This window comes from Ursus americanus, chromosome 3, assembly GCF_024610735.1.
Source record: "Ursus americanus isolate L20-20 chromosome 3, mUrsAme1.1.p, whole genome shotgun sequence".
NCBI lineage: Eukaryota > Metazoa > Chordata > Mammalia > Carnivora > Ursidae > Ursus > Ursus americanus.
Window position 1 is genome coordinate 39,939,372 of NC_142129.1, and position 26,599 is coordinate 39,965,970.

Sequence of the window (26,599 nt, forward strand, 5' to 3'; positions counted from 1 at the left end):
ACAGTTCCTATTGTGCATCACGAGTCTGATTCCCAAATGTGTTCTCCTCATGGAGAACTGGTGATTATATGTTTGCCTAATTGAAATGACTGTAGATTAGTCAGGGAGTAACTTTATTTTCTCCCTTTGAAATAGTCTGTCAGGAAAGTGACCTGTGTTGTATGTGTAGATATAACATGATTTTGAAAATTGAGCAATGCCAGATGTTTCCCTAGCCATCAAATAACTTTTCCTTTCCTCTCAAATTTTTCCAGCAGAGTTCAGATTCTTTTTAAACTATATGGATTGCCATATTCTGACTACATCCAAGAATTCTCAAACTCTATTTATAGATGAGGAAGATGGGAATCACAGAGGCATTTTGCTTTTGTGAATCAAGTTTGGGCGTTTTCTTTGTTCATTTTGTGTCTTTTCCTTCCATTTTTAATACTTTATTTTTCTATTGAAAGAGTCCAAGTTAAGACGTAAGTTTTGCAGTAAAGGCAATTTTGGATAGGAAAACACTTTCCTTACAATGTTACGGAGCACTTTCTGATCAGAGTAGTTTCAAAACAATACGTTTGTAGACGCAGTAATGAGGTGACTTGACCAAGGCCACCATGTTCGCCAACTGTGTAACTGCACAGAGGGGCTTACAGGTCATAGATGCTTTCAAGGTCATACATGCTTTGTGTCTTAAGTCCCCTTGGGTCCTCATTTATCAATTTAGCCAACACCAACTGTGCTACTCCTATGTGCCAGGCACTGTGCCAAGAGATTGGGACAGTAGCATTATGAAGACAGGGGCCGTCATTAGAGAGCCCTGGCTTCTCCACACTGTCCGGGCTCATGAGTATCCTGAGTCCTCTTCCTTCAGTAACTATTCACAGTACACGTGCTAGGGCAAGTCGCTTACCTAAGGTTTGTGGCAAATAATGAGAAACACCACGATGTAACATTGTATGGTGACAGATGGTAACTACGTTTATTGTGGTGACCATTTTGTAAAATACAGAAGTATAGAATCACTATGTTGTACACCTGAAATTTAAAAATATTTTTTTTACTTAAGACAAAAACAAAGAGGGGCGCCTGGGTGGCACAGCGGTTAAGCGTCTGCCTTCGGCTCAGGGCGTGATCCCGGCGTTATGGGATCGGGCCCCACATCAGGCTCTTCTGCTATGAGCCTGCTTCTTCCTCTCCCACTCTCCCTGCTTGTGTTCCCTCTCTCGCTGGCTGTCTCTATCTCTGTCGAATGAATAAATAAAATCTTTAAAAAAAAAAAAAAAGACAAAAACAAAGAAATAGACATGACCAGGGCCTTAGGGTCATTCTTATAAATAACTCCCTCAACTTAACCTGCCGTGCATTCCAATGTAATAAAAATGTATAAGCCTGTGAGATAGGAAGAAGTGTGCTTTTGGAATTGGAATAAACAAGGCTTTCCCATAGGAATGGTCTCATATGATTGGAAGGAGGAGTCTCTGGAACTGCCCTAGAAAGACATCCTGGCAGGAAGGGGTGGGAATCTCTCCCAGTGGGACAGGTTTATTACACTCACCATCACTTTATTTTTTAATTTTTTAAAAGATTTTATTTATTTATTTGAGAGAGAGAGAGAGCATGAGGGGGGCAGAGAGAGAGAGCACAGGCTGGGGGAGGGGCAGAGGGAGAAACAGACCCGCCCAGCTGAGCAGGGAGCCCAATGTGGGGCTCTGTCCCAGGACCCCGGGATCATGACCTGAGCCGAAGGCAGACGCTCAACGACTGAGCCACCCTGGCATCCCAAATCCCTGAATTATTTTAAGATGATTTCCTCATGAATTCCACTCCTTGTGTGTATCACTAGCATCCTAACAATTCATTCTTGGATTAATCGATGTGTATTAGTCCCAGGGGTGGGGGTCTAGTGTACCAACTCAGATATGGCACACAGCTATCTCAACAGTCTTAACAGCTCAGAGAAGACTGTGGAAGCAGAAGAGTTCCAAGAAACTTGGTTTTTCTACATCTCCCTCCCCACTTTTGCCAGGCCTACATGGACAAGGAGTCCATTCCCATAGTCATTACAGATACTGATGAAATAACCCTCTGGAAACCACCACCTTGGAAAACCTGGTGCCATTATTCCTGAAGGATTTAATAACCTCCTGAGTGGTTAACAGGACAGTGCTAACTAAACATCAACATCAAAAGAGGACTTATTACCCAGGGCCCTAGAATTCCTTCCTTCCTGAAGACTTAAAATCAGACGCTTTGCTTGTTCTTCTAGGCAAGACTATTAGGAAATAAATTTGTCGATATTTTTGGAAATCAGAATCACTTACCTTATAAATTTGTGTGTGTGTTTTGTTTTGTTTTTTTCCCTTCAGACAAATTTTGGTACTGTCGACTTTCACCCAACCATAAGGTCCTACACTATGGAGACTTGGAAGAGAGTCCTCAGGGGGAAGTGCCCCACGATTCCTTGCAGGACAAACGTAAGTGGCTCTCCTGTGTAGGAGGACTGAGTTTGGGTGGTTGGTTTAGCTTCCTGGTCACAAAATAGCATGCAGGAAAGCTACCAACCCAAATTAGACAACCCACTGGGCATGTCTCATCTTGTTCAGTCCCAGCCTGCACATTCTCATCATGCATGAGACCCTGATGGATTAGGGATTTGGGACTGAAGAGGGGAGGGTGCAGAAGGAATCTTCACATATCTTTCCTGAAGGACGTAAACCTAGGGTTCAGACATCCACTTTTGCACTACTTTCCAGGTGTTGTTTCAAGGAGCAAAGACGATATAAACTTGACTCCGTCAGTTGTCTTTTTCTGGTGACCCAAAATGATTTTTAAAAAAATGGAGCACTGGGTGTTATACGCAAACAATAAATCATGGAACGCTACATCAAAAACTAATGATGTACTATATGGTGACAAACACAACATAATAATAAAAATAAAAAATAAAATTTTATCTATTCATTTGAGATAAAGAGTGAGCAAGAGAGCAGGAGCAGAGGGAGAGGGAGAAGCAGGCTCCCTGTTGAGCAGGGAGATTGACGTGGGACTCGATCCCAGAATCGTGGGATCATGACCCGAACCAAAGGCAGACACTCAACTGACTGAGCCACCCGGGCACTGCGACCCAAAATAATTTCACATTTATTCATTATAGGTTAGTGTATCCCATCATTATCATGCAGAGCTAATGGCAGACCCCAGTATGGCTAACCTACTTCAGAGAAGTAACTGGGACACTTAGAAAAATCCATGATCAGTTACATTCTACTGTCAGCTAACTATTCCCTGAAATATGTATTATTTGTATTTATTTGCTGTTTCTGTATGATGTCAGTTTTAACGTGTATGTTTTGGAGAGCCAGTAATTTTCTAGACTATTTTAGCCCAACACCAAACCAGGTTCCAGGTTTTTAGACTGTAATAAGTGTACAAATTAAACAGGTATTATAGAAACATTAAAATACACAGGGTGATGAATTAATTTGGAAAAGAAATGAGATAAAATGAACATAACCTCAGAGGATATCCCAGGTAGAAAAACCAACGAGTGAGAGATTGAGAAAACAAATAAAAACACTTTTGAATAGACTTCAAAATTCACATTGACCCTGCATGGGTCATATAAGCATGTCCCAGACCAAATCCTTACCCCTACATCCTAGCACCTTTCCGCTTGTCACCCCAGGGCGCACTGAAGTCAGCTCTGGACTGCCTTCCTTGCAGCCCGTGGCCACCAAAGGCAACAAGTAACCACAAGTGAGAAATTCCTGACACATTCAGACTCTGGGCTGACATGTCAGGCAGATAGCCTGGAACATTCTCCCTTCCTCTAGCTTCAAAATGAAACAGTCTGGTCTTTGTAGAGTCATTTAGTTCAGAAAGCTATCTTGTTTGCTGTCATAAGAGCACTGCCTCCCTGGCCCACATTATTGGCCCCACTGGTGGGAAGAGCAGGAAATCTGAAAGGCACAACTGCAGAGTCTGGGACGGCGTTTGTGCATCCCTACTGTGGCGGTGTTCTGGGCCTCTGCCAGTAACGAGGACCCTGCACCATCAGGTCTCAGAAAGCCTTCCCCTTTCCACCATGGACAAGCTGGACCAGTGGTTCTGAGGGTGGTCCTTGGACTATGAGCAGCATCTCCTGAAAACTTATTAGAAATGCAGATTCTCTGGCCTCAGTTCCAGTCCCACTGAATCAGAAACTGGGAGTGGGGGCCAGCAATCTTGGTCTTCATAGACTCTAGGCAATTCTGATGCACACCCAAAATGAGAACCCCTGAGCTGGATACTGCCTGATACTCTTCTCTTCATGGTGATTTCCCAAAGTTGGCTTCACCAGTAAGTAAATATTTTAAAAGAACAAAAAAAAGTGAATTGATGGTGGATTAATTTGGGGGAAAAAAAGTATTAAAAAATGAGATCCAACTAAAATTTATTATCACATTCCTTTCATTAAAAAAAGGGCTCTTGATCATGAAAAACAATAAGGAAGACCTGAAAGACCTAATCTTGGAATATAGGACAGTCCCGTCTACTAAATTAAATTAGCTTTATTAAAAACTCACAGCTGTGTCTTCATTTTCCTCTCTTTGCTATTAACTGGTAAAAATTCACTGGTGAAACCTCCTTCATGAACTTGGAGCTGTCCAGAGGCCAGCAATTTGGAATCACTGCTCTACAGTGGTCAAATGAAGAGGTAGAGGTTACTGTTGCTCAAGGCAACCAGAAGTTCCATACAAAGTCTTCCTTAGTCTTGTTCTTAACCTGCCCAGGAGATAGGGAAAGTGGCCTGAGCAGAACACACACACGCACACGCACATGCACCCAGAGCTTGAGTCATCGTTTCCCCACGTGGGCCAGTGAACCGGCTCTCCCACTCACTGGACATATTATTTATCCCTATATTTATAGGGACATAATCCTCTTCTCAACCCACAGATAGACATTTGGTTGGCACTGTTTGCAGGTTTTATATGCAGGACTCCCATTCTAGCTGGTTCTGTTGCTTAGGAAATTGGTAGTTCTACTCCTAGAGAAGGTCAAGGCTCAGACAACACCTGAGTCTTGTAGGGGAAGTTCCTGGGCTTACCTGCAAGCAGATACCCCCCAGCTGTAGCAAGGCCTGCACCCCCAAGAGCCCAGGGTGAAAGTAACTAGCTATAAACCCGGAGTGGCAATGCCGGGGAGAACCAGCTTGCCAGAATGGTTGCAGAAGAGCAAGGCCAGAGCTGCAAATCTCCACACAGCTTTTGGTTGTGGCCATGGAGTGATATTGGTTCTGGGAAAGGGTTACAATGGTCCCCTCTGACAATGGCTCCAAAAACTCTAGACTTCCCCTTCCACTGCAGCCTTTGAAAGCCCGTACCTCAGAGTTCAGAAGAGCTGCTCTCTCAACAGTTTATCCATTGTAGGATAAACCAGGAATGCATACCGGTATGGGTGTATGCACATAGGAGGGGGGGTGTGTGCGTGTGTTGGTGAGATTGTATCTGTATGCACATATGAGCCAGGGAGGGTGTGTATTCATGTGAGAAGTAAAATGGACCTAATATGTGCCTGGGATAAGCAGGCCCCAGCTTAGGAAACTCAATTTGGCTGCTTCAGACCTGCCACTGGTTTGCATTTAATTCCAATTCTGCATTCTGCCCATCCTCTTAGAGCCCTTAGAAGTCATAAACCTCATTCCACTAGAAAAATGAAATGTTCCTTTAATTAATATCAAGTGCCATCACTCTTGCCGTGTTCGATTGCCCTCTCCTGAGACCAAGGGGGAAATTGTCTTCCGACCCTTGAGTTAATCAGTGCTGAATATTGAGATATTGATGAATCAAAGAGTATAATTGAATCTTCTTAATACAGAGAGGGTGAGTGGAGATCGAGGGCCTCTCCTTAGCTGTCGTCACCCTTAAAGGCTTAGGAAATCTCTTCTCATATTACTTCTGTTTGGCAGGAGATATGGCCCCACATCCCAATCACCACGTTTACAGGCTCTCATCACCCCCACTAGACACTAGACTCCGCAGCTTTCCAGCCATGCCCCAGGCCCCTCAGTGCTGCCCTTTGAAAGAATCTAGGCCAGACCTCCTCACTCCCACATCAAAGGGGCCAGGGAGGAGAAGGCTCACCCCTCACAAGGCGATTAATCCTGTTATAGAGGATGAGAGGAGCAGCTGAAACAGCAAAGCAAAGTGGGCAATTTGGGTCACCGAAGCACAGTGAATAATTCAGGTCCCTCGATCTACAGAGACAATTAATTTTGATTATTGATAATGAGAATAATTGTGAACAACATTTATTGAGTGCTTACTGTATGCCAGGCACTGTGCTAAGAGCTCTACATAAATTACCCTCTTACCAACCTGGAGAGGTAGACATCATTGCCCTTCCTTTACAGACAAGGAAACTGAGGTACAGAAAAATTTAAATAATCTGTTCATGGTCCCATGGCTAGTAAACGGTAGAGCAGAGATCTCTGCTACCTTCCAGCTCCGTAGCCCCGGCTTCTACCCACAACCCTGTCCTGCCTAGATGAAAAGCCAACAGTGATCCCGCTCCAGCACTAGGATATCATTCTTGGAGCAGCTCTGTGACGCAGCTGCTGCTGGAGCTCCACATGGCAGGCGAGGAGGCTTAGGCTCCAAGCGCTTCGGCCCAAAGGGAACAGATCCAGGGGTGGATCTAGAAGTCAAAGCCAGTCTGTGACTCCAAAGGTACGCCCCTCCCACTGCTCTGTGCTGCCAAGTTAGAGATCAGATTCTTCACTGAACCGTGCAGGGGTAGGACCCAACTGTGCCCCTCTGTATTGCCACTCACAGGAACGTCTGTGGAGCTGTGTGTACAGCAAGTGCTCATGGCTTCCTAGCTACTTCCTGGGGTAGTTTCTGCCTCAGTCGGGCTCCCAGTGGTGAAACCTAAAACTATTTTGGGGGCCCCACTTCCTTTTTCAAATGTATTTTTCTTTCAAATCACAATTCCAGTGCCTTCCACAGATATTAGCGGTCGCAGAATTTCCTGGAGTATCTGAAGTGATCACCACATCTGGGGCTGTGTTCAGCATGATTTGGGGTGCTGACACCTTCCAAACATAAGGAGAAGCCATGACCAAGCTAGAGAGCATAGAGTGGAAGAAAAAAAAGTCCCAACTCTGCCCCCCACTATGTGACATTACATAATTTACTTCCTCTCTTTAGACCTCAGTCTTCCCATCTGTAAAATGGTAGTATTAAATGAGATTGTCTCAGTCCAGCTCAAAGTGAGAAAAGGATTGGAAGAAATGAGGCCATGCCCCAAGGATTTAGAGTGGGGGGTGGGGCACCAGCAGGGACCCTTTTATCTCTCCTGTCTCTGGGCACCACTTCTTTATACTGCCCCCACATAAAAAAGCATAATGGAAACAGTACCCTGACTTTGAAGCAATCAAGATCCCTCCTCTGCCTCCTCAGAGTGTAGCTTCAAGAGACATGAGTCTGATTCTGCTCATGGGAATAGAAAGGACAGCGTTCTAGCCCTTCTGATGCCTAATCTTCCAGCGCATCTAGAGACAAGCTATGCAAAGAGCAACCTTTAAAAGCCACACTGTATTTTTAGAATTTTGTGTTTCCTCTTAGCCATAATCCTGTGAGTAATACAGCAGCTTGTCTCCTTGACAGGGGACAATACATATAAAAAACAGAATATGTACTGCCACAAGCACGGCGGAGAAGTGCCTTTCCTCCCCTGAAGCCTTCTCGTTAGAGACTCTGAAACTACTCCCACTGTGGACTTTGTGTTCCTCTTGTCCCGTTCCATATGATAGGTTTTCAAAGCCAAAGGGTAACTTAGTATTTATAGGTTGTAGAAACTCTTTCTAGTTCGTTGACTGTGTTATATAGCATACAACAAAAGATTTTTTCCGTAAGGTACTTGTGACTTGAACTCCATCTGAAGCTTGAGAAGGCTTTTGAATGGGTAGGTTAACTCTTTCACAAATTCACTTCGATGCTGGAGGTCCAATTGAAAAGTAAACACGGAGTCAACCCAATTTCCTGAGGTGCCCAAATGTCCCCTTCCTGGGGTAGTGATTAGGCAACCAGATTGACCACCGAGGGGAACAGGGCTGATTATTGGTTATAAAAATGGATTTCAGGAGAGCTGAAGTCAGTGAATGTTGTGGTCAAAGTAGGTCCAGGAATTATAGAGACCACGTATAGGAAGCTGCCAATCCAAAGGGGCAGGAAAGGCATCCCAAGTAAAGGATTATGCCACTCAAGATGGGCCACATTGCTGCGTTCTGCTGCAGGAACAAGGCCAGATCTCAGGGGCTTACGACAAGAGCTTCTCACTCCCGTTACATAACTGACATGGGCTTTGAAAGGACTGTGCCACACAGTCCCTCGGGGACACAGGCCAGTGGCTGCTGTGCCATCCCACACCTGTGCCATCCCACACCTGTGCCATCTGGATGGAATGTGTGGCCTGTTCAGTTTCTGAAGAGGCTGGAGGAAGTGGACTTTTTACACAGGCCAGTGGCTGCTGTGCCATCCCACACCTGTGCCATCTGGATGGAATGTGTGGCCTGTTCAGTTTCTGAAGAAGCTGGAGGAAGTGGACTTTTTACTGCCTCCTTCAGGAAGAGACATGCATGCCATTGCCTTTCACATTTCACTGGCCAGACCTAATGCTATGGCCCCACATAAATGCAAAGGTTGCTGGGAAGTGTAGTCTTTCATACACCCAGAAAGGGAGGAAAGCCAGATATTGGTCAGCACAAGTAATACCTGCCAACATGATCTAGAATCAGGACTGCAAGATGAAGGAACAGATGTGATGGGACAGAGAGCAGGGAGTATGTGCAGAGATTCCTGAAGAGTTCATTACAACCCTACTTTTCTCTAGGGTTAAAGAAAGCTCTAGGGCTGTCAACAGATTTGAACAATGTCTTAGCAATTTTAGCGTACCTGGAAAATATCAGCTTTTAAAGGGCCTTCCTGTTGTATCATTTTTATATTCTATATGTTTCATAATTTCATCTTCATCTAAATCTCTTCCCCACAACACAATTCATCAGTAAAAGTATGTGAACTTTAATTATGAAATCTCTCATCATCTTCCTCATTAAGGGAGACTAAGGCATTGATTACTCGAAGTTTCTGCAGATCCTAAGTGGGTCCCTAGATTCACAGTCGCTTGTGGAACTAAAAGATTAGGGATTGAAGAGGGACAGGTGACTTCACAGTTTTTTAAAGTGTCGTTCCAAACCATCTTACTGTCTTCTCTCTCAGATGATCTTGACAAAAGTTTGAAATGCACAAACCTGTCCATGTCTTTTATCTTCCTCCAAGTCCTGAGTAAGACATGAGATAACATCATTTTATCTAACTGCATTATTCTCAGAATCTCCAAGATAAATACCAGCTACCATTTCCCTATCAGAAAAGAATGTTCCCTTTCTTTAATTGAGTTTACTTTCGTTGTCTGTAAAATGGGGATTTAAAAAAAAAATACCTGCCTCACAGAGTTGCTGTGAGAATTAACGAGATGGTAGAGAGCGAGAATTTGGAGAGTGAGTGTTCAGATCCAGATCAATTTTTTTTGGGGGGGTGGGGTAAGGTTGCTTCTCCTCATTATCCAAAACTCAGAAGCTAATAGATGCAGCTACTGTAGCAGGAGATCGCAGTGTGTGCAAAGCACCTCATGTGTTCCTGGCAGCAGGAACTAATACCAGTACTAGTACTGCTAGTAGTAGGATGATTACTGCTGATTCTGATACCATCACTTTTACGTAGTGATGATGGGTTTTCTTAGGGATTTGTTTTAGTGAACCAAGTTCTGCCTGTGAACATAGATTTTTCTCCCCAGGGATGCTTTTTAGCAGAATATGAGAATGCATTTTAGTTTCTGGTCTTGGGATTTTGCCTGACTTCTCTTTCTCTTTTTATCTCTTTTCTTTCCTCGTGTTGCAGTAGTTCAGGAATGACAGCTGTGCTCGCAGACTCCATGCTCAGCCCTGCTTCTTTCCTGACATCTCAGCTCTCCCACAGTGTAGTGACTTTCATTTTCTCTTATGAATTGCAGTGCCGGTGGCAGATATCAAAGCTGTGGTGACGGGGAAGGACTGCCCTCATATGAAAGAGAAAGGTGCCCTTAAACAAAACAAGGTATGATTTCCAAATTCTTGTGAATAGTGCTGTCTGCACAGTGCAGTCCGCAACGGCGGGGGGGCCCAGTCCTGCGTTAGTAGCAATGCATGTGTGCGTGCATGTGCGTGCATGGCATGTGCGTGCCGTGCTATTGCACGTCACTTACTCAGCTCTCCTTTCCCCTTCCCTGACTGCTTTTACGTCCCTTAGCCTTATGCTTTCACTGATCACTTCCAAATCCCCACCACCACCTCTTCCATTCTTTCCCTTCCTGTCTCCTGACAGCCCTAAGAATTGCCCCCCCCCATTGTTGTCACCCAAGCCACCCTCAAGCCTTCTCCGCTTATCCCCATCCATTCTCTGGGTCTCTCCTAACCTCCCGTTTATGTTCATGTTCTCCATTCCCTAACTTCCACCCCAATCTCTTCCATTTCTCCTGCTGTCCTTACCATCCCAGTAGCCTCTCTGGAGTCTCTGTGAAGCCAGGGAAAAGCAGAGACCAGAGGATTCGAACTTAAGGGCCTGATAGCCTTCAGCATCATGGGAAATACTGTAAAATAACTAAAACCCAGCTTAAAGGAGAAAATTTCCCCAAAGGTGAATATTGCTTAAATCCTCTTCATATCACAATATTTTTCACCCTCCCCTCCCAGTTTACCAAGCAGCTGTTCATCATAACAGCCCATGTTCCATACTAGAGGGCATGGGAGGAGGCACTATCTGAAAAGATGGAAGAATTTCCTTTGCCCCCACTTTGAAGATATTTGCCCTTGGAAGGGCCACCAGGGGGCCAATTCTTTGTTTCTACCTCACGGCATCTTGTAATACATAGTACCCATCCATGAACAAAATTATCTAGATTGATTTGGGTGCTCCAGCCACCTTGGTACCAAAAATACCCCATAGATCAATTGTACTGCAGGAGTACTATTTAGGAAGATAAAGGGGAGCAGATACAGCCAAGAAGGCCGATAGCAAGATCATTGCTTTCTAAGTCACGTAAGTATAACTCACCTCAACTCTATATGAATTCCTTCTTTGTCACACCTGTCACAGCACCATCATATAATGCGCTTAACTGACAAGCATAATGATATAAGGGCATGCCTCTGAGTCTGTGGGTCACATGTTACACAGCTCTTATCTCTTCCTCATGATATGGGGAAACAGGGATGTACCGCGCTCATCACATCTCAGAGGAACATCCTTAACTACACCAGTGAGTTCCCAGTCTTCATGGTTTGCCTCCTCTACCACCTGATATGCACAGCACAGTCTCAGGAAGCACTGGCTCTGCTCAGTTCCAGCACTGGCTCCACTCAGCCCCATGGTTATATGACAGTTGGAGCTGAGCAGGAAACAATGTGGGGAAATCGGCAGCAACAAGAGTTTATAACCCAAAGAAGGCCAAGAAGGGTGTAGCTGGCAGCAAAACAGACTGCCAGGACTCATGCACTCTGAGTAGGGATAGAGAGAATTAGGTAAAATACGTGTGGGACTGGTTTCAGTCCCAACATGTAAGGCACTTGGGAATTGTCACTCCTATCCTTGTAGTAAGAAGAAACCAAGTAAAGTGAAAGTCAACAATTTTCTTGGACCTACCAGGGAACTGAGGTTGCTGGGCACATGGCCACCCTGGAATCTAGAGAGTCAAGTGCATCCAGAGAATCACAGCCAGATCTACTCACCTGGAGCAGAATCCACTGGAGCTATATAAACCGTAGGATCACTTAAATGACAATTCTGACTAATTGCTGTAGGCCGAGTATGGGCTAGTGTGAGGGTGAAAAACTTAGGGTTTCAGTCTCCTAGGGGCCATACTTTCATGGGCTTTACCTCCAGTAGCCCTGGCGGATTCTCACAGTGAAGAACTGGAAAGAACCATCCCTTGTATCTCCAGCAGCATAAAAGGAAGAGTAATCATGAAATATGTCAGAGCCTTCTCCATAACAACATCCTGTTCTTCTGACCTTCTTTTCCTATCTAGGGGAAGAGCATTTCTCCCATTTTATCTCATTTTAGCCTTTCTGTCTTAACTGTGGGATTGCAGGTGGGGGAGACATAGTCAACAGCAGTCAGAGCCTCAAGGAAATCCGTAGGAAACTCTACAGCCAGGAAAAAGGGGAGAGGGTGGGTGGCGAAGGGGAAGCCTATACCATTTGAGACAGTGACAGCCAGAAGATATAGTGACCCTAAAAGATGAAGATTTAATTGGGAAATTATAGAATGCTATTCACCCATATCCTACCACCACACTAATAAGACTCCAAGATAATATAACATTGGATTAGGGCTGAAAGATCTGCAAGACATAAACACTCTGAGGAGGAGTACTTAGGGAAGCCCAAAGTAAATAGAGACGAAAACAGGGACACTAGAGGAATTTGAGGTCTCTGGCACTTAAAGCTACAGCAAATATTAAACATATCCTAATTCCTTTCCAGATTAACATAAATCATCACCATAAGGGTCTGTATATCTCACTTCCTGTTGCCTGACACAACATGTCTGGATCTCAACAAAAATTATAGGCATGCCAAAAAGCAAGAAAAACAGCCTGAAGAAACAGCCATCAGAACCAGACTCCATTATGACACAGATGCTGGAATTATCAGACAGAGAATTTAAAGTAACTAGATTATAAGTGTCTTAGGCTCTAATGGAAAAAGGAGACAACCTGAAAGAACAGATGGGTAATTAAGCAAAGAGACAGAAACTCTAGAAATGAATCAAAAAGAAAGGCTATAAATAAAAACACTGTCACAGAAGTGAAGAATGCTTCTACTGGGTTTATCAGTAGACTTGATGTGCCAAGAAAAGGATTAGTGGCTTAAAGATGAGTCAACAGAAACTTCTAAACTGAAATGTAAAGAGGGAAAAAATGAAAACCCCAAAGAACCGAGAGACAATTACAAAAGGTATAACATATGTATAATCTGAATAGCAGAAGAAAAAAAGAACGATGCAAAAGAAATGTTAAATCAAGAATGGCTAAGGACAGTCCAAAATTAATGACAGATATAAAACCACAAATCCAGAAAGTTTAGAGAACACTAAGCAAGAAAAATATGCAAAACAAAACAAAAAAACCCACCCACAACACTTAGATGTGTCATATTCCAACTGCAGAAAACCAAAGACAAAGAACTAAAAGGAGACATTCCCAAATCCATTATTATATGGGGATTTCAATACACCTCTGTCAGTAATTGATAGATGAAGCAGACAGAAAATCAGTAAAAATATTGATGATTTAGAGCAGCACCATCAGTCAACTTGACCTAATTACCACTAATAGAAAATCCACCTGACAACAGCAGAATGAATACACATTCTTCTGAAACTCACAGGAGACATTCACCAAGACAGACCACATTCTGGGCCATAAAATATATCCTAACAAATTTAAAAGAATAGCAATCATACAAAGTATGTTCTCAGGCCAGAGTGGAATTAAGCTAGAAATCAGTAATAGAAAGATAGCTGGGAAATCTCCCCAATATTTGGAAACTTAAGAATACACTTCTACATAACTCATAGTTCAAAGAAGTCACAAGAGAAATTACAAAATAAACTAAATAGAGTTAAAATGTAACATCAAAATGTGCAGGATGGGGCAAAAGCAGTGCTTAGAGGGAAACTTATAATATTAAACACATATATATTAGAAAAGAAGAAAGATTTAAAATCAATAAATTTTCCACCTTACAAGGTGTAGAAGAGCAATTTAAGCCTAAAGCAAACAGAAGAAAAGAAATAATATTAGAGTTGAAATTAGTGAAACTGAAAACAGGGAAAATCAACAAAAGCAAAACTTGGTTTTTGGAAGAGATTAATAAAACTGATAAACTTCGAGCCTGACTAAACAAAAAATTGGGAGAAGACACAAGTTACCAATACTGAAACAGGTATGGAGATGATGATCTCATTTGAGCATATGATATGTGTGGATGGATGTGGCCTTCCTGTGTCAGACTCCTCTCCCCATAGAGGAGACCAACAAAACAGTGTAAATGACATTTTCCCATCTATTTTTGTTTTTGTTTTTTTGTCATGGCGCTCATGGAAAATTGGATGGGTGGATGGATAAATGGGGCACACTGCTATAAACACATAGATAAGATAGCAGGTGGAGGCTATTCCCTGGTATTCGCTGGTCAAGATGTTCCAGTCACCCCCAGCTTTTCCAGACTACTTTGGGGGCTGAGACAGGCAGCCTGGTGCTTTCATTGCATGCACATGAAAATTGTTTGTCTTGCAATGTTTTGAGTGTTCTTACACCTGGTTCATCAGGCAAAACATCAAAAGGCAGAAAGGAAACCCATGGTTCTAAGAATTTCCTTCCTCAATCCCCCATACCCACACCCCTTCTCCTAGTACTCCATAGGCCTGCTGCTCCCTACCTCTGAGACTTCTGGTAGAAAAGGGTAGCCTGCAGCTTAAAAGGAGAGCTGACCAAAATTTGTCCACAGGAGGTCAGTTGGTACATGATAGTGGACAGTAACCAACATGTGTTGCTGGCTCTTCAGACAGTTTTTCCAACTAGAGGGTAGGCTCTGACATTTTGTGCCATGGGACTTTGGTTAGTTTAATCGATGAGCAAGGCAAACTGAGACATTAGGATCCATAAGGGAGACACTTCGTTAATAGCAATACATTGGTAACTGACAGGACTTCTCATTCAACTTCTGAGACGCACTGTCCAAGGTCCTGAGAATAGAAAAAGGAAAAGAACCAATCTGACCAGATCTCACTGATACAGATAGGAATTTATTTTGACATAGCAGAAGCTTCCATCTCACCATGTCCTAGAATCCAGCTTTTATTTTTCCAGTGTGATTCATGAACTTGAAATAAGAAGCTGATTATACTAGAAGCTAATGTTCTAGCATCAGCTTGAAAACCCTGGTCTTAACCCAAAAGCCTTCTATTGACGTTTACTTCATTCATCATTCATACTCATATGAGATTGAGTGTCTTCTTTCTACCAGGTCAGTACCAGGAGCTAGGAATTCAAAGAATAACACAACCTGGCTCCTGGCCCTGAGTGTCTGGTAGGTAGAAGATTTATGTGCCAACATGCAATAGTAATCCAATGTTGTCTATACTCTGGGACATTTAAATACAGGGAGAGCCCAGAAGACTTGAGAAAGGCTCCTGAAGGAAAGGGTGTCTGATCCAGGTTTTGGAAAGAAATTGCTAAGGGGGGAAGTGAGAGGAAGACTTTGTAGGAAGAGGAGAGAGTATGTGAAAAGGCACAGGGTCCTTCCAACATATGAAAGAACATCCTCTGATTGAGAAACATTGAATTCAGAGTATAGGATTGAGAGACAGAAGACAGAGAGACAGAGGACCGAGAGATGAAAATAGGTTGGAGAACTATTGGCTGATAATGCTAGGATAGATTGGGGCCAGAAAGTTACATCTGCCCGAAGAAGGCAGTATCCTCTATTATTATGTACTACATGAATGAGTAATTTTTGCCTTCTAAAATAGAAACTCAAACTCATAGATCTATAGATGAGCAGCAGTGTATTATAGCTATGAAATCTACTGCTATGCTTATGGCCACATTTAACACTCTCACATGCCAAGTTATACACTGTTTCTTTGCCCTCAAGATGACCTGAATAGATGGTGGAGAACCAACATAGTTCAATGGAATGCTGGCAAAAATGGTCAAATGAGACCTGTCACCCCAAAACAGTAAAGGAATGGTGTCCAGTGCCATATACTGAAAATATGTTGCATAAAACTCTACTCTTGTATTCAGCCTGTCATTTGACCCCTGGAAAATGGCAGTCCTCAAAACAAGGTGCCATCCATGCCTAGAATTTCTCTGAGCCTCCCCTGACCCAGCATGCCTTGTCATTGCTCACAGACCCAAGAGTTGAGGTTGGGGTCCGAGGCCCCAGGGCATGGTTGGGGGAGGGATATTCAGATTCTCCTGCCCCCTCTACCCCCAGAATTCTCCATCCTGGGCCTTCCTCCACATGCTGAGAGTTGTGAATTAATGGAATAGAGGATGAAAATAAGGAGCTCCTGAACATAATTTTTCACGGAATTAAATCCAGAGGGAATAGGGGACCTTAGGTCGTGTGTAGCAAAGCCCCAGAGTATCAGATGTCTGAATGCTGTGGAGTGTGATGAAACCCCTGAGGGGGACACTGCCCCATATCCATGACTGCTCCTCTACCAGCTCCTGGCACCTCTATCCCTCACAGACGGTTTGGGCAGGTGGCAGCTTCTGGAGTGTTAGTGTGAGAGGTGCCATCGCTCCCAGCTCTGTAGCCTCTGTGCTCGAAGTTCTGAAGAGCTGACCTCCACCAATGACTCAATGACAACAACCCAGGGATGTCAGTAAAACTCATTATAGGCAATGGCAGCCTTTAATGCAGACGTGTGGTTCAGAGAATTAACTCCTCCCACCCTTCCCAGGCAGCTTTGCTGAAATGAAAGTGGGGGTTGACATTCTCATGAATTTCCCATTTCCTGCCTGTTTTTATCAGGAATCTAGGTCATAACAACTCCGATCATTCACGTCCTCACTGGTTTGCGCCTTAGGAGGGCAAAACCCAAAGTTTGCAGGCCCCCTCCTTTCTCTTCCTTCTCTGTGCCTCTGCAGAAGAGAAAGTGTCACAAAGACAGCCACACTGACACTCTGGCCTCAGGTGACTTCAACACCTAGTCCAGAGGCTGCATCTGGGCTCTGGTGGTGTTCGCACTGGCTGTCGTTAGCAAGAGGATGATTCACACGAGCACCGGTTGTCCAGTGTCAGCCCAGATATCCATTTTTGAATCTCCTCTTTTCCTAGTGTCCTCCAAAGGTCGCCTACAGCTGTCGCCATATACTGACTGGTCATTCACAGCAAAGCCCACGCTCTCCTTTCTCCCCAACCCCTCAAGAATGAGTCAGGGAGTTTTCCTAATGAATGACACTGGGATTTGTATGAAATCATCATTTATATCAATGTTCCTAATCTAAAAATAATCTTTATGAATTTATGAGATCAGAGCTTAACATTTTATGGAAAAAAAAGTTTTATGTTTTTTAAAAGAAAAAAATAATCATCTATGATCCTAGCCCCTTAACATAATTATTTTCATTTCTCATTATTTGCCTCCAGTCTCTGTCCACAGGTAGACATGGTTCGTATTTTGATCAGTATGTAAATAATGTTCATTTCTCCTACTTTTTTTCCCTACAGATCACATCTTCATAAATCTCATACTAAATGGCTGGCTGAATATATTTCCCTGCTAATTTGTGATTTCTTTAATGGTTTACCCAAATTGGGGAAGACATTTATTTAGTTCTCATGTTATATTTTTATAGGTAACAATGTATATGGCATTTGCTTGCTTTTCGATTTTTGAGGAATAATCCCAGGAATGGGATCCCTGGTTCTTGATATGGATTGCCTGACTGGTTTTTTTTAAAAGGTGATACCAATTTATGATGCCACTAGTAGGGCCCATGACAAACTAAAAGACCCAAGAGAGATGCCAAAGTTAATGGAAAAAAAATGTTTTTGTTTGTTTTGATGAACTTTTTTTTTTTCTTTTTAAATATTATCGATCTTCACTGGTCAGGCCTGGATGGAGGCCTAAGGAAGAAGTAATGAAAATGAGAAACCAAGGTAGTTTTACAGAATAGCACCCGTTCCTGACTCGGCAATCTTTCCTTCACTTGCTCCTATTTCTGGCAGGGTGAGGAGGCCGTAAGAGTTTGAGATACCAGTAGGTCTAGGCTCAGAACAAGAGCTGCTCCCTCTTAATAAGGGGACAGCTGGAGGCAAGTCAGACACAGACGAACCCCACGAGAGCCCAAGTAGCCGGAAAGTTGACTGTGTCAGAAGAGGCATCCAGTGAATGGCAGGCCTTCAGAGTTCACTTGGCAAGAATTATTTAACCCATTTGAAATTCTGAAATCTGGAGGCATTGACCTCATCTGTCTGCCTTCCACTTCTTTCTGGGGCCTTCTTGCTGTGAGTTACTGGACAAAGGCAAATCCTCTGACAGCTGTTAGGCAGAGAATGATGTGGAAAGATCTGCCCTCCTAAGAAATTATGAAGTATGTGTGTGTTGTAACAATGCAGAGCACCAATGTGGGTACGCTTGGCCCTTTCCCTCCAGATGTGGAGCTTTTAGGGTGCTGAGATGTGCCATGACTCTAGTCTTCCAAATGTTGTATCCTGCTGACTGCTCAAACCAATAGAGTCATTGTACCCAATAATGTACAGCACATATAATTTAAGAAGTGTATTTTAACATACATATTAGACATGACACTGAGTGTCTCAGCCAAGCTCATATAGCTACAATGAAATGACAGTGTCACTTAGTCCTTGGCCCTTTGGGTCTGGCTCACAGCCCACACTACATAGACACTCACCAATGAACGAACCTACATATTCTAACATCAGGCCCTTGCTTCTCCTTTATGCTCTGCAGCTTCTGAATAATATCTAAGTTTTATGTAGCCTTGCTCTATAGTACTTCAAAGATCAAAGGATCTAAAGATAATGAGTTCACCCACAGGCCTCATTGGCTCCCATGTAGCTTCCATGTTTTAGGAAGTTCATACCTCTGTGGACATCTATCTGTTTGGGGGTGATCAAGATAGAGTAGCCCTCATCTGCTGGTTGGGGAAGAGTTTACTGTTTCTCAGGGTCACCCTGGACCTGGAAGGGAGAAGCTGAAGAAAGGAGAGTGGCGTGGCTTAGGGGTTATATGGCTTTGGACAATCATTTAACTTCTCCAAACTCCTTCCCATTAAAGAGGAATGATCACACTTGCTACAAGGCCTATCTTGAGAATTAAATGAGTTGGTTCATGCAGCCCTGCCCTGAATAGAAGGACATTTGCTGTGAACCTTGAAAAAAACAAAAAACGCTCCTTCCTCCCATCAGCCTCACTGCTGCCCCTTGTGTCTGGACTCACTCCGTGTTCAGTCCGCAGCCATTTGTAACTGCAGAATGAATGTGCCCATTTTCCTCACTGTGGTGTTTTCTCTGATCTCTTGTAGGAGGTGCTGGAACTTGCTTTCTCCATCTTATATGACTCAAACTGCCAGCTGAACTTCATAGCTCCTGACAAGCATGAGGTAAGGGCCTCTGTGGGGTTAATTTGTGAGAGAATGTCACTTTTTTTCCCTAGAAAAACAAGCAAGAGAGAAATATTGGAAAGAAATTTCATTAAAAAAAAAAAGCCTGCCTAAGAAAAATCATGAACAAAGGAACATCTCATTGATTTGGAATAGAATGGAAACTTCTTTAAAAACTGCCAGTTATAACAGATTCAACCTCTTACTAGCTTGACTAACAGTTCATGGTAAAGAAAGAGAATGAACAAATGCTTTGTACGCAGCAAGGGCATAATTTTGTCAACCCCAAGGAAGAACCAGCCCTGATGAAGCTTTGGTCTTCATTGAGTGTTGAATTTTTAGTCAGGATCCTCCCAAGATAAACTTGTCTCTATTCTTTAAAACATTTGATGGAGTAGGTTTCCTACATGTTTCCTTAAGTTATTTTAAGAGATTTAGGGCTGTCTCTGCTGTTGGAATTTTATTTTTGAGATGATTTTATTCCTTTCTGACATCTTATTATATGTATAATTTGTTTTTCTTCTTGAAGCTTGCCTGTCAGCTATATTTAAAATATTTAGCATAGATCTAGGAAGATGTATTTGTAAGGTGAAATAGCAGCTATAGTTGATGTAACTTGCTCTCTTGTAAACGAGAGCCCAACATTATGCTCGAAACTCTTATTTTTAGATGATACCATTCAAATTTTTGTTTTACATGCGGTTGCATAAACAGCTTTTAGAAAGGAAGGGAACATTTCAATAGAATCTGACTTTTGTTTCCCATTTCCCCTAGGAGACTCTGCTCATTTAGAAGTTGTTCAGTATCTGCTTTTCACTGGTTTAAAGCTTTTGAATAAAGTTGTACATTCCAAAGAGAGAGGAAAGATTAGATGCAAATCCTGCATTTAGAATGGTGCTTAAATGTAATTCTGTGTTACTTGACATTTAGTTTGCAAAAGGGTATGACTTTGTCTTCATCTTTCTGAAAATAGATACTGAGGCCTACCGCTTCTCTTTTTAAATAAATTGTGGTAATACACAGGCAGGCCACCGTATTTAAGAAGTACACAGCTGTATGGAAAACTACTTTAGAAAGTAGAACTGTGGGTGTTATTCGAATCTATTCAAGGCTGTTTTATCCAGTGTGCATTAATTCCAGATAAGGATAAATGTTCTTGGACTGCCAAATTTTTATTTGTAACTGCCACCTTTTATTGATATGGTGAGGAGAAAAATGCCATACACTTGTGAACACTTTTAATTTCTTCAGATCTCTTTCATATGTATTACCTCATTTTATTTGCATAATCACTCAATAAAATAGGAAGTCCTGTTACAGATATCTTCATTTATCACATAAGGAGAGAGGCCTCCCAAAATTGAAGACCTCAACATTAGTAAAGATAACAGTAATTGCACTAGCCTGGATTTCTGTGTGCCAGGCACCATCCCGTGTCTTATGCACTTCACCTCACTTAATCTTCATTATACCTCTGAGAGAAACAAACTATTAACACCCATTTGATAAGGAAGGGAAATGAGTCACAAAGAGGTTAAGAAACTTGTCCAAGGTCAAACCAGTAGTAAGTAATAGAGCCGGAATTGAAACCGTGGAGCCTTGCTCCAGGAACCCTGTCTTCTTGGCCCCTGCACTGTGTAGCTGGGGAGGTAGGAAGCCGGACCCGACCTCCTCGCTTCCTGCCCGTGCCCATCCTCCAGTGTCAGCAGTTAAACACCTCAGGGCCAAAGCGGCGCCATCTGTACCCACACCCACACCCAGCTGCCTCCCTCCAGATTCCTAGCAAAGCAAATCCAGATACATCTTTTATTTGTAAATATGTGTGCATCTCTAAATAATAGCATCCCTTTTGAAACCAACTACAATACCATTATCACAGCTGATTCTTTAACATTTTGATACCACCATGTGTAGTCAGTTTTCGGACTTCTCCACTTGTCTCCTTTGTGTGCTTTATTTCTTTTGTACTTTGTTCAGATCAGAATCCAAATAAGATCCATGCATAGCAATTGGTCAACATGTTTCTTCACTTTCCTTGAATCTGTGGGTTCCTCTCCCTCTCTCTCTCTCCCTCTCTCCCCACCCCCCCCCCACCTTGGGAGCATCTGCTTGTGCTTTTTTTTCTTGCAATTTATTCATTGAAAAACCAGGTCATCTGTCTGGTAACCTTGCTGAGAGTCCAGATTTTGCTGATTATAATTATGTGCATGAGTTTACTGTAGCCGCTGCCACAAATGACCACAAATTTAGTGGTTTTAAAACAACATAAATGTATTACCTTACAATTCTGGAGGTCAGAAGTCTGATGCAGGTCTTTTCTGGGCTAAAATCAAAGTACTGGCAGGGCTGAATTCCTTTCTGGAGGTTCTAGGGGAAAATCCATTTCCTCGCCCTTTACACTTCTGGAGGCCACCGGCATCCGTTGGCCACGGCCTCCATTCGTCCACAGTGGTGGCGGTCAAGTCTCCACACCACCTCATTCTGACCTCCTCTTCCGTAGTCAAAACTCCCTCTCTCTCCCTTCTCTAGCTCACTCCTATCCTGTTTCCCTCTTCTACTTTCAAGGACCCTGGTGATTACGTTAGTCCCCCCTGGACAATCCCAGAAGACCTTCGTATTTGCAGGTCAGCTAATTAGCAATTTTTTAATTCCCTTTGCCGTGCACCCTAATGTACTCACAGGCTCCAGGACATGCTCTCCCTTCAGAGGAGGGTGATCTGCCTGCCGCAACCTGTGCTGTTATTTCGCATGGTTATCTGTCTCCCATATTTCCTATTAAGTGGCAGTTAGAGGATTCATTGAGTTGAGGCTCAACTTGAAGCAACAGTGGTATTGTATTCTTCTGTGGTGTCTGGTTGTCTCTCTTTGGGGGATGTTAGCGGCCATTGATGATTTTTGCCTAGATCCTTAGACCCATTAGACATTGGAAAGGCTGATATCTCAATTCAGTCACTCCTTCTTCATTTATTAGTGGGAAACTGGCCTCATATTTGAGGTTATACAGTTTATATATAATAAGCAGGATAAATACTTTATTCTCCTTGTCAGTCTTCAAAATAATGTGCATCTTCCAAGTGAGAACAACAAGGTGGTTTTGGTGTTTGAGTATCATTATGAAGTAATAAATGTAAACATATTTGTGTTTTAATGGATTGCAGTGATTGTCATGATCAGTGTCCAAAGTATCCTGTCTAGAGAAAGTAGGAGCACCTTCTGGTTGGCTTCTGAGTCCTAGTGACATGACCCCAGATGTCTTTGACAAACTTTCAGTCATTCTGCTGTGACAAAATATGCCAGGCTCACCTCGCACATTTCCTGCCTTTTCTCTGTGGAGTCATGGTCCCTTTTGGTAGAAAATGGTACTTAGCAACCAGAATCTGGGCATTAGGTGTGGTTACTATTACTTGGTTGATCATTATTTTTAGGCCTTTTTATGGGCAGAGCTAGGAGTTACGTTATTTCTTTAAAGATAAAATACACTGTTTTTTCATCTTGATACTTTCAACTCAGAATCAGTTGTACAGAATTTTTATTTATTGGGTGATGTACTCTTTAGTAAAATCTCCCGTGCCTGCTGCTTCTCAAAAGCAAGGCACCACAATGTGTTCCTGTGGGTTAGATTAATCTGTCCTAGGAAGCTGGCCAGGACTGGGATAGCTGCACAAAAAGCAGTAATCCCAGTACTTAAGGATTTACAGTCAAACAGCGTTAGAGCTGGAAAGGGCCTCAGAGCGCATGGAGGTCAGTGGTCCCCATATCTGGAAGTATATCAGAATTAGCTGGAAGCTTTTCTAAGTAAAATTTATTCACCCAAGGTCTACAAGATCAGGATCTCCAGGGTAGGATCTTAGTATCTATTTTTATGAAGGCTATTTATGTGGAAAGGAATGTTTAGATGAGTTCAGAATCCATCTAAGGGATTCATGAGGACATGAATACTTCCAGATGTCTCTTAGCACTGAGCTGGTGTTTAGATGGGTTAAATGCTTTGGCAGAGATCACACAGCCAAGGCAAAGTTCTACGCCTCAAGCTTCAAGGCTGCGCTACCCAGACATACACCCTCATAATATACCCACAGTGCATCTCCTCAGCTTAAAAAAGTGGTGCCACTGATGTGCATTATGGTGAGATTTCCAGATCACTGTGACTTAAGATTCGTAAAGTGCTTACAGTCCTGTAGTACATTTTATGCTGACATCTGCTCTTATATTCCAGAGCCTAACCCATGTAACAACAGTGCAAAGGACAGGCTAAGTGTAGGGTCTGGAATTGTAACTTGACCCAATGAGGGCAGAAAAGGGGAGAATCTAGAGCCCATTCTAGAAGGAAGATTAGTCTGGCAGTAAGAACAGAGAAAATGCTATCACAGAGGTCTTACGGAGGATGAGGATATCCTAAACGGTGAGCGGAGCACAGCTTCTAGAATGCAGGCAGTTTTCTCAGATGCTGGCAACACAAGCTGGTTCGGCCACCAGGTATCATGGCTGTAATGCCAAGTTCCAGGGCTACAGCCTCTGGGAGGAAAAATGACTAGAGCAAAGCATGTCCTCAGATAAACAAGGTAGAGTTTCTGTCCTCAAGGAGTTCATAGTCTGCGGGAGAAACACAAGGCATCATCAGTTTTAATGAGAAAGGAAGAACCAGATTCTTAATTGAGTGCTCTGGAGGGCTTCCCAAGATTGATGATGTCCCCAGGAACCAGGCTTCCCAGACCCGGAGGAGAAAAAAAACCTGGAAACTGGAGACTCAGGGAGAAGAGACAGGCAGCCAGCCCACCTGTCATGAAGATCAGCCAATAATTGTAGCCATTTTGTCCACCAGACACCGGGCAGCAGAACATCATTTCCTAGCCCTTTGCTGAGAAATGCCAAGGTGGGACTACCATCGGCTCCAGGTTGGGAATGTACTATCGTCGTGAACATTGGGAATCAGAGAGGAGAGGCAGACATTAGCCGCTAGACTAGAAATCGTGCTTGGAGTCAGGAAAGAAGCAGGCTCGACCTAATGCTGAATCCAGGCATGTTGGGATATAACCTACCAATAGCTTAAAAGCAGACTCGCTGGTAAGATGTTGGAGGTATGATGCTGCAAGGTCATGCAGAACTCAGATCCTCCTGCTGTTACATAAGAAGACAGGTGCACTAGAGTCAGATGGGCCTGAGTTCCAGTTCCACCCCTCCACACGCTACCAGCTTCCTCGGCCTCTCAGCGCCTCGGTTCTCTCATCTGCAAAACAGAGGTGATAACAGCAGTGTCAACTTTGTTAAATGGTGATGTAGGCAGAGCACTTAGCACAAAGCCCGGCACACATTGAGTGGTCATTATTAACCACTATCACTACTCTTGTCATTGTCATCAGTAGTTACCCTTGTCACCTCCTTTTCCACTAGTACTGTATCTGGACGGATGGGCTGAATGCGCTGCTGGGGAAAGACATGATGAGTGAGCTGACCCGGAACGATTTGGACACGCTGCTCAGCATGGAAATCAAGCTCCGCCTCCTCGACCTGGAAAACATTCAGATCCCCGACGCACCCCCACCCATCCCCAAGGAGCCCAGCAACTATGACTTCGTCTATGACTGTAACTGAAGTGGCCGGGCCCAGAAGCACCCCCTCCAAAACTGGAAAATCTAGCTAATGGGAGAGAAGAATGAAAACACACCCACGCCTTGGAGCCCTCTCGTGGTAAAGAGAAGCTGTGGGTCAACACTGTCTTTGGCCTCGCCTCTAGCCCCAGCATTCTTCTGCCTCATCCTGGCATCTTGCTCACTGCCCTGATTCTGTTTCTAGACTCCGTTGCTTTAGGTCACTTCACACTGCTGCAGTCTATTGGTGGGAGCAGAGCAAAACCCACCGCCAACAAGAGAGCCAAAGGGCCCTTCCATCCTAATCCCCCAGCAGGCATGTCCTCCCTCCCTGGAGGGCGCAAGCCCCAAAACCTGCCCGTCAGACCGAAGGGAGTGCCCCAGAGCTTGTGTCTGGAAGAAACAGCCTAGCTGCTGGAGAAGATCAAACCCCACCTCCTCATTCCCCTTCTCTCTAGAGTCCGCTCACACCCCCAATTCCCTGTGAATTGAAATCTGCTTTCAAATCCTTTCCCTCGTCCATGCAGGCCTTTGTCTTGTGCTGTTCCTCTTGGTTCCAAGAGCAGCAGCAGCAGCCTCGTTCTAGGTGTGGCCCACACCAGGTCTCCCGGACACGGTCCCAGGTCCTGTGCCCACTTCACGTCTGCACTGTGACTGTGACCAAACTTCCTTCCTCGCCAGCTAGTCTTGGGTGTCCTCTCTCTGCCCCAGCCCACACCTGCCTTCTTCATGCCTCACACCCTTCCAGCCCCTTAGCTGAAAAGCACAAACGGTGAAGTCGGTCATCACCCCATCTCTAAGATACTAAACCTTAACGCCCCTGTGGCAGGCAGCCCCCCTCGACAGGTTTGCTGGTACCTTCTTCTGGGGGTCCTGCTCCAACACAGGCCCCACAGGATGGTGAAGCTGTCAGACATCCAAGTTTACATCATTGTAATTATTACAAGTATTGACAATTTGCAAGGGTTTGGGGTTGGTTGGTTGGTTGTTTTTTGTTTGTTTTTTTTTTTGCTTTGTTTTTGTACAAAAGAGTCTAACATTTTTTTGCCAAACAGATATATATTTAATGAAGAGAAGAGATACATAAATGTGTGTACTTTCAAGGTTTTTTTTTAATTATTTTAATCCTAAACATCTTCCTGAGAATAACATTCCCTTACACATGCTGTGGAATAAAATGAATTGTGATGAGTTGGGGAGCTGGTGTTTTGATTTGGTGACTTGGGTGCTTGCTGCTCAGTCCTTAGCATCACTGGTGAGCTTGTCAGAAACATCTTCAGCCCCACCCCAGACCCGTAGAACCAGGTGACTGGCGTGCACAGTAACTTTTGAGAAGTGCTGGCTTAGGGGACTCAACCCCTGCTAGGTCACCATAGACTCCGAGCATCAGTAAAGCCTGTTACTTCTAAGAAGACCATCTCAACTCACGGAGAAAATCAGACCCACTACATGAAAATATGATTATTTTTCACTGTTGCCTCCTGACTGGAACGTTCCTTTTTTCTTCTCCCTTACCATTATATGATGTACAGAACTGACGAAAGTAAACACATCACACTTTGAGGGAGAACATTTAGCCACGGAAAAGAATGCAGACCCATGGAGCAGAAATAAATTAAGTCAAAAACGAAATAAATCTAACTACGAATTAATAAGATACGGGTCAGAGCCCTGCAAAGGATTTTTCTGAGGTCAGTTCCACTAGAGGCGTATCTGGATCATAAACTCCGAGGGCTGCGGGGGATGTCAGAAAGGTCCAAGCGTGCAGATGAAGCATGGTTTGCAGCACAAGCCACTCCGGA

At 43.6% G+C, this 26,599-nt stretch overlaps 1 protein-coding gene across 10 annotated transcripts in view; it reads left to right on the plus strand.

Moving 5' to 3' along the window:
* ELMO1 (engulfment and cell motility 1) overlaps positions 1-25,988 on the plus strand; it is a 527,802-nt gene extending 501,814 nt beyond the window's left edge. For all 10 annotated transcript variants that reach the window (XM_045792846.2, XM_045792847.2, XM_087860896.1 and 7 more), the window contains 4 exons: positions 2,352-2,459; positions 10,039-10,121; positions 19,132-19,209; positions 24,601-25,988. In XM_045792846.2, the coding sequence (XP_045648802.1) occupies positions 2,352-2,459; positions 10,039-10,121; positions 19,132-19,209; positions 24,601-24,801 (470 nt within the window). In that variant the 3' untranslated portion in view covers positions 24,802-25,988. The remainder of the gene's footprint in view (positions 1-2,351; positions 2,460-10,038; positions 10,122-19,131; positions 19,210-24,600) is intronic.
* Positions 25,989-26,599: the final 611 nt, after the last annotated feature.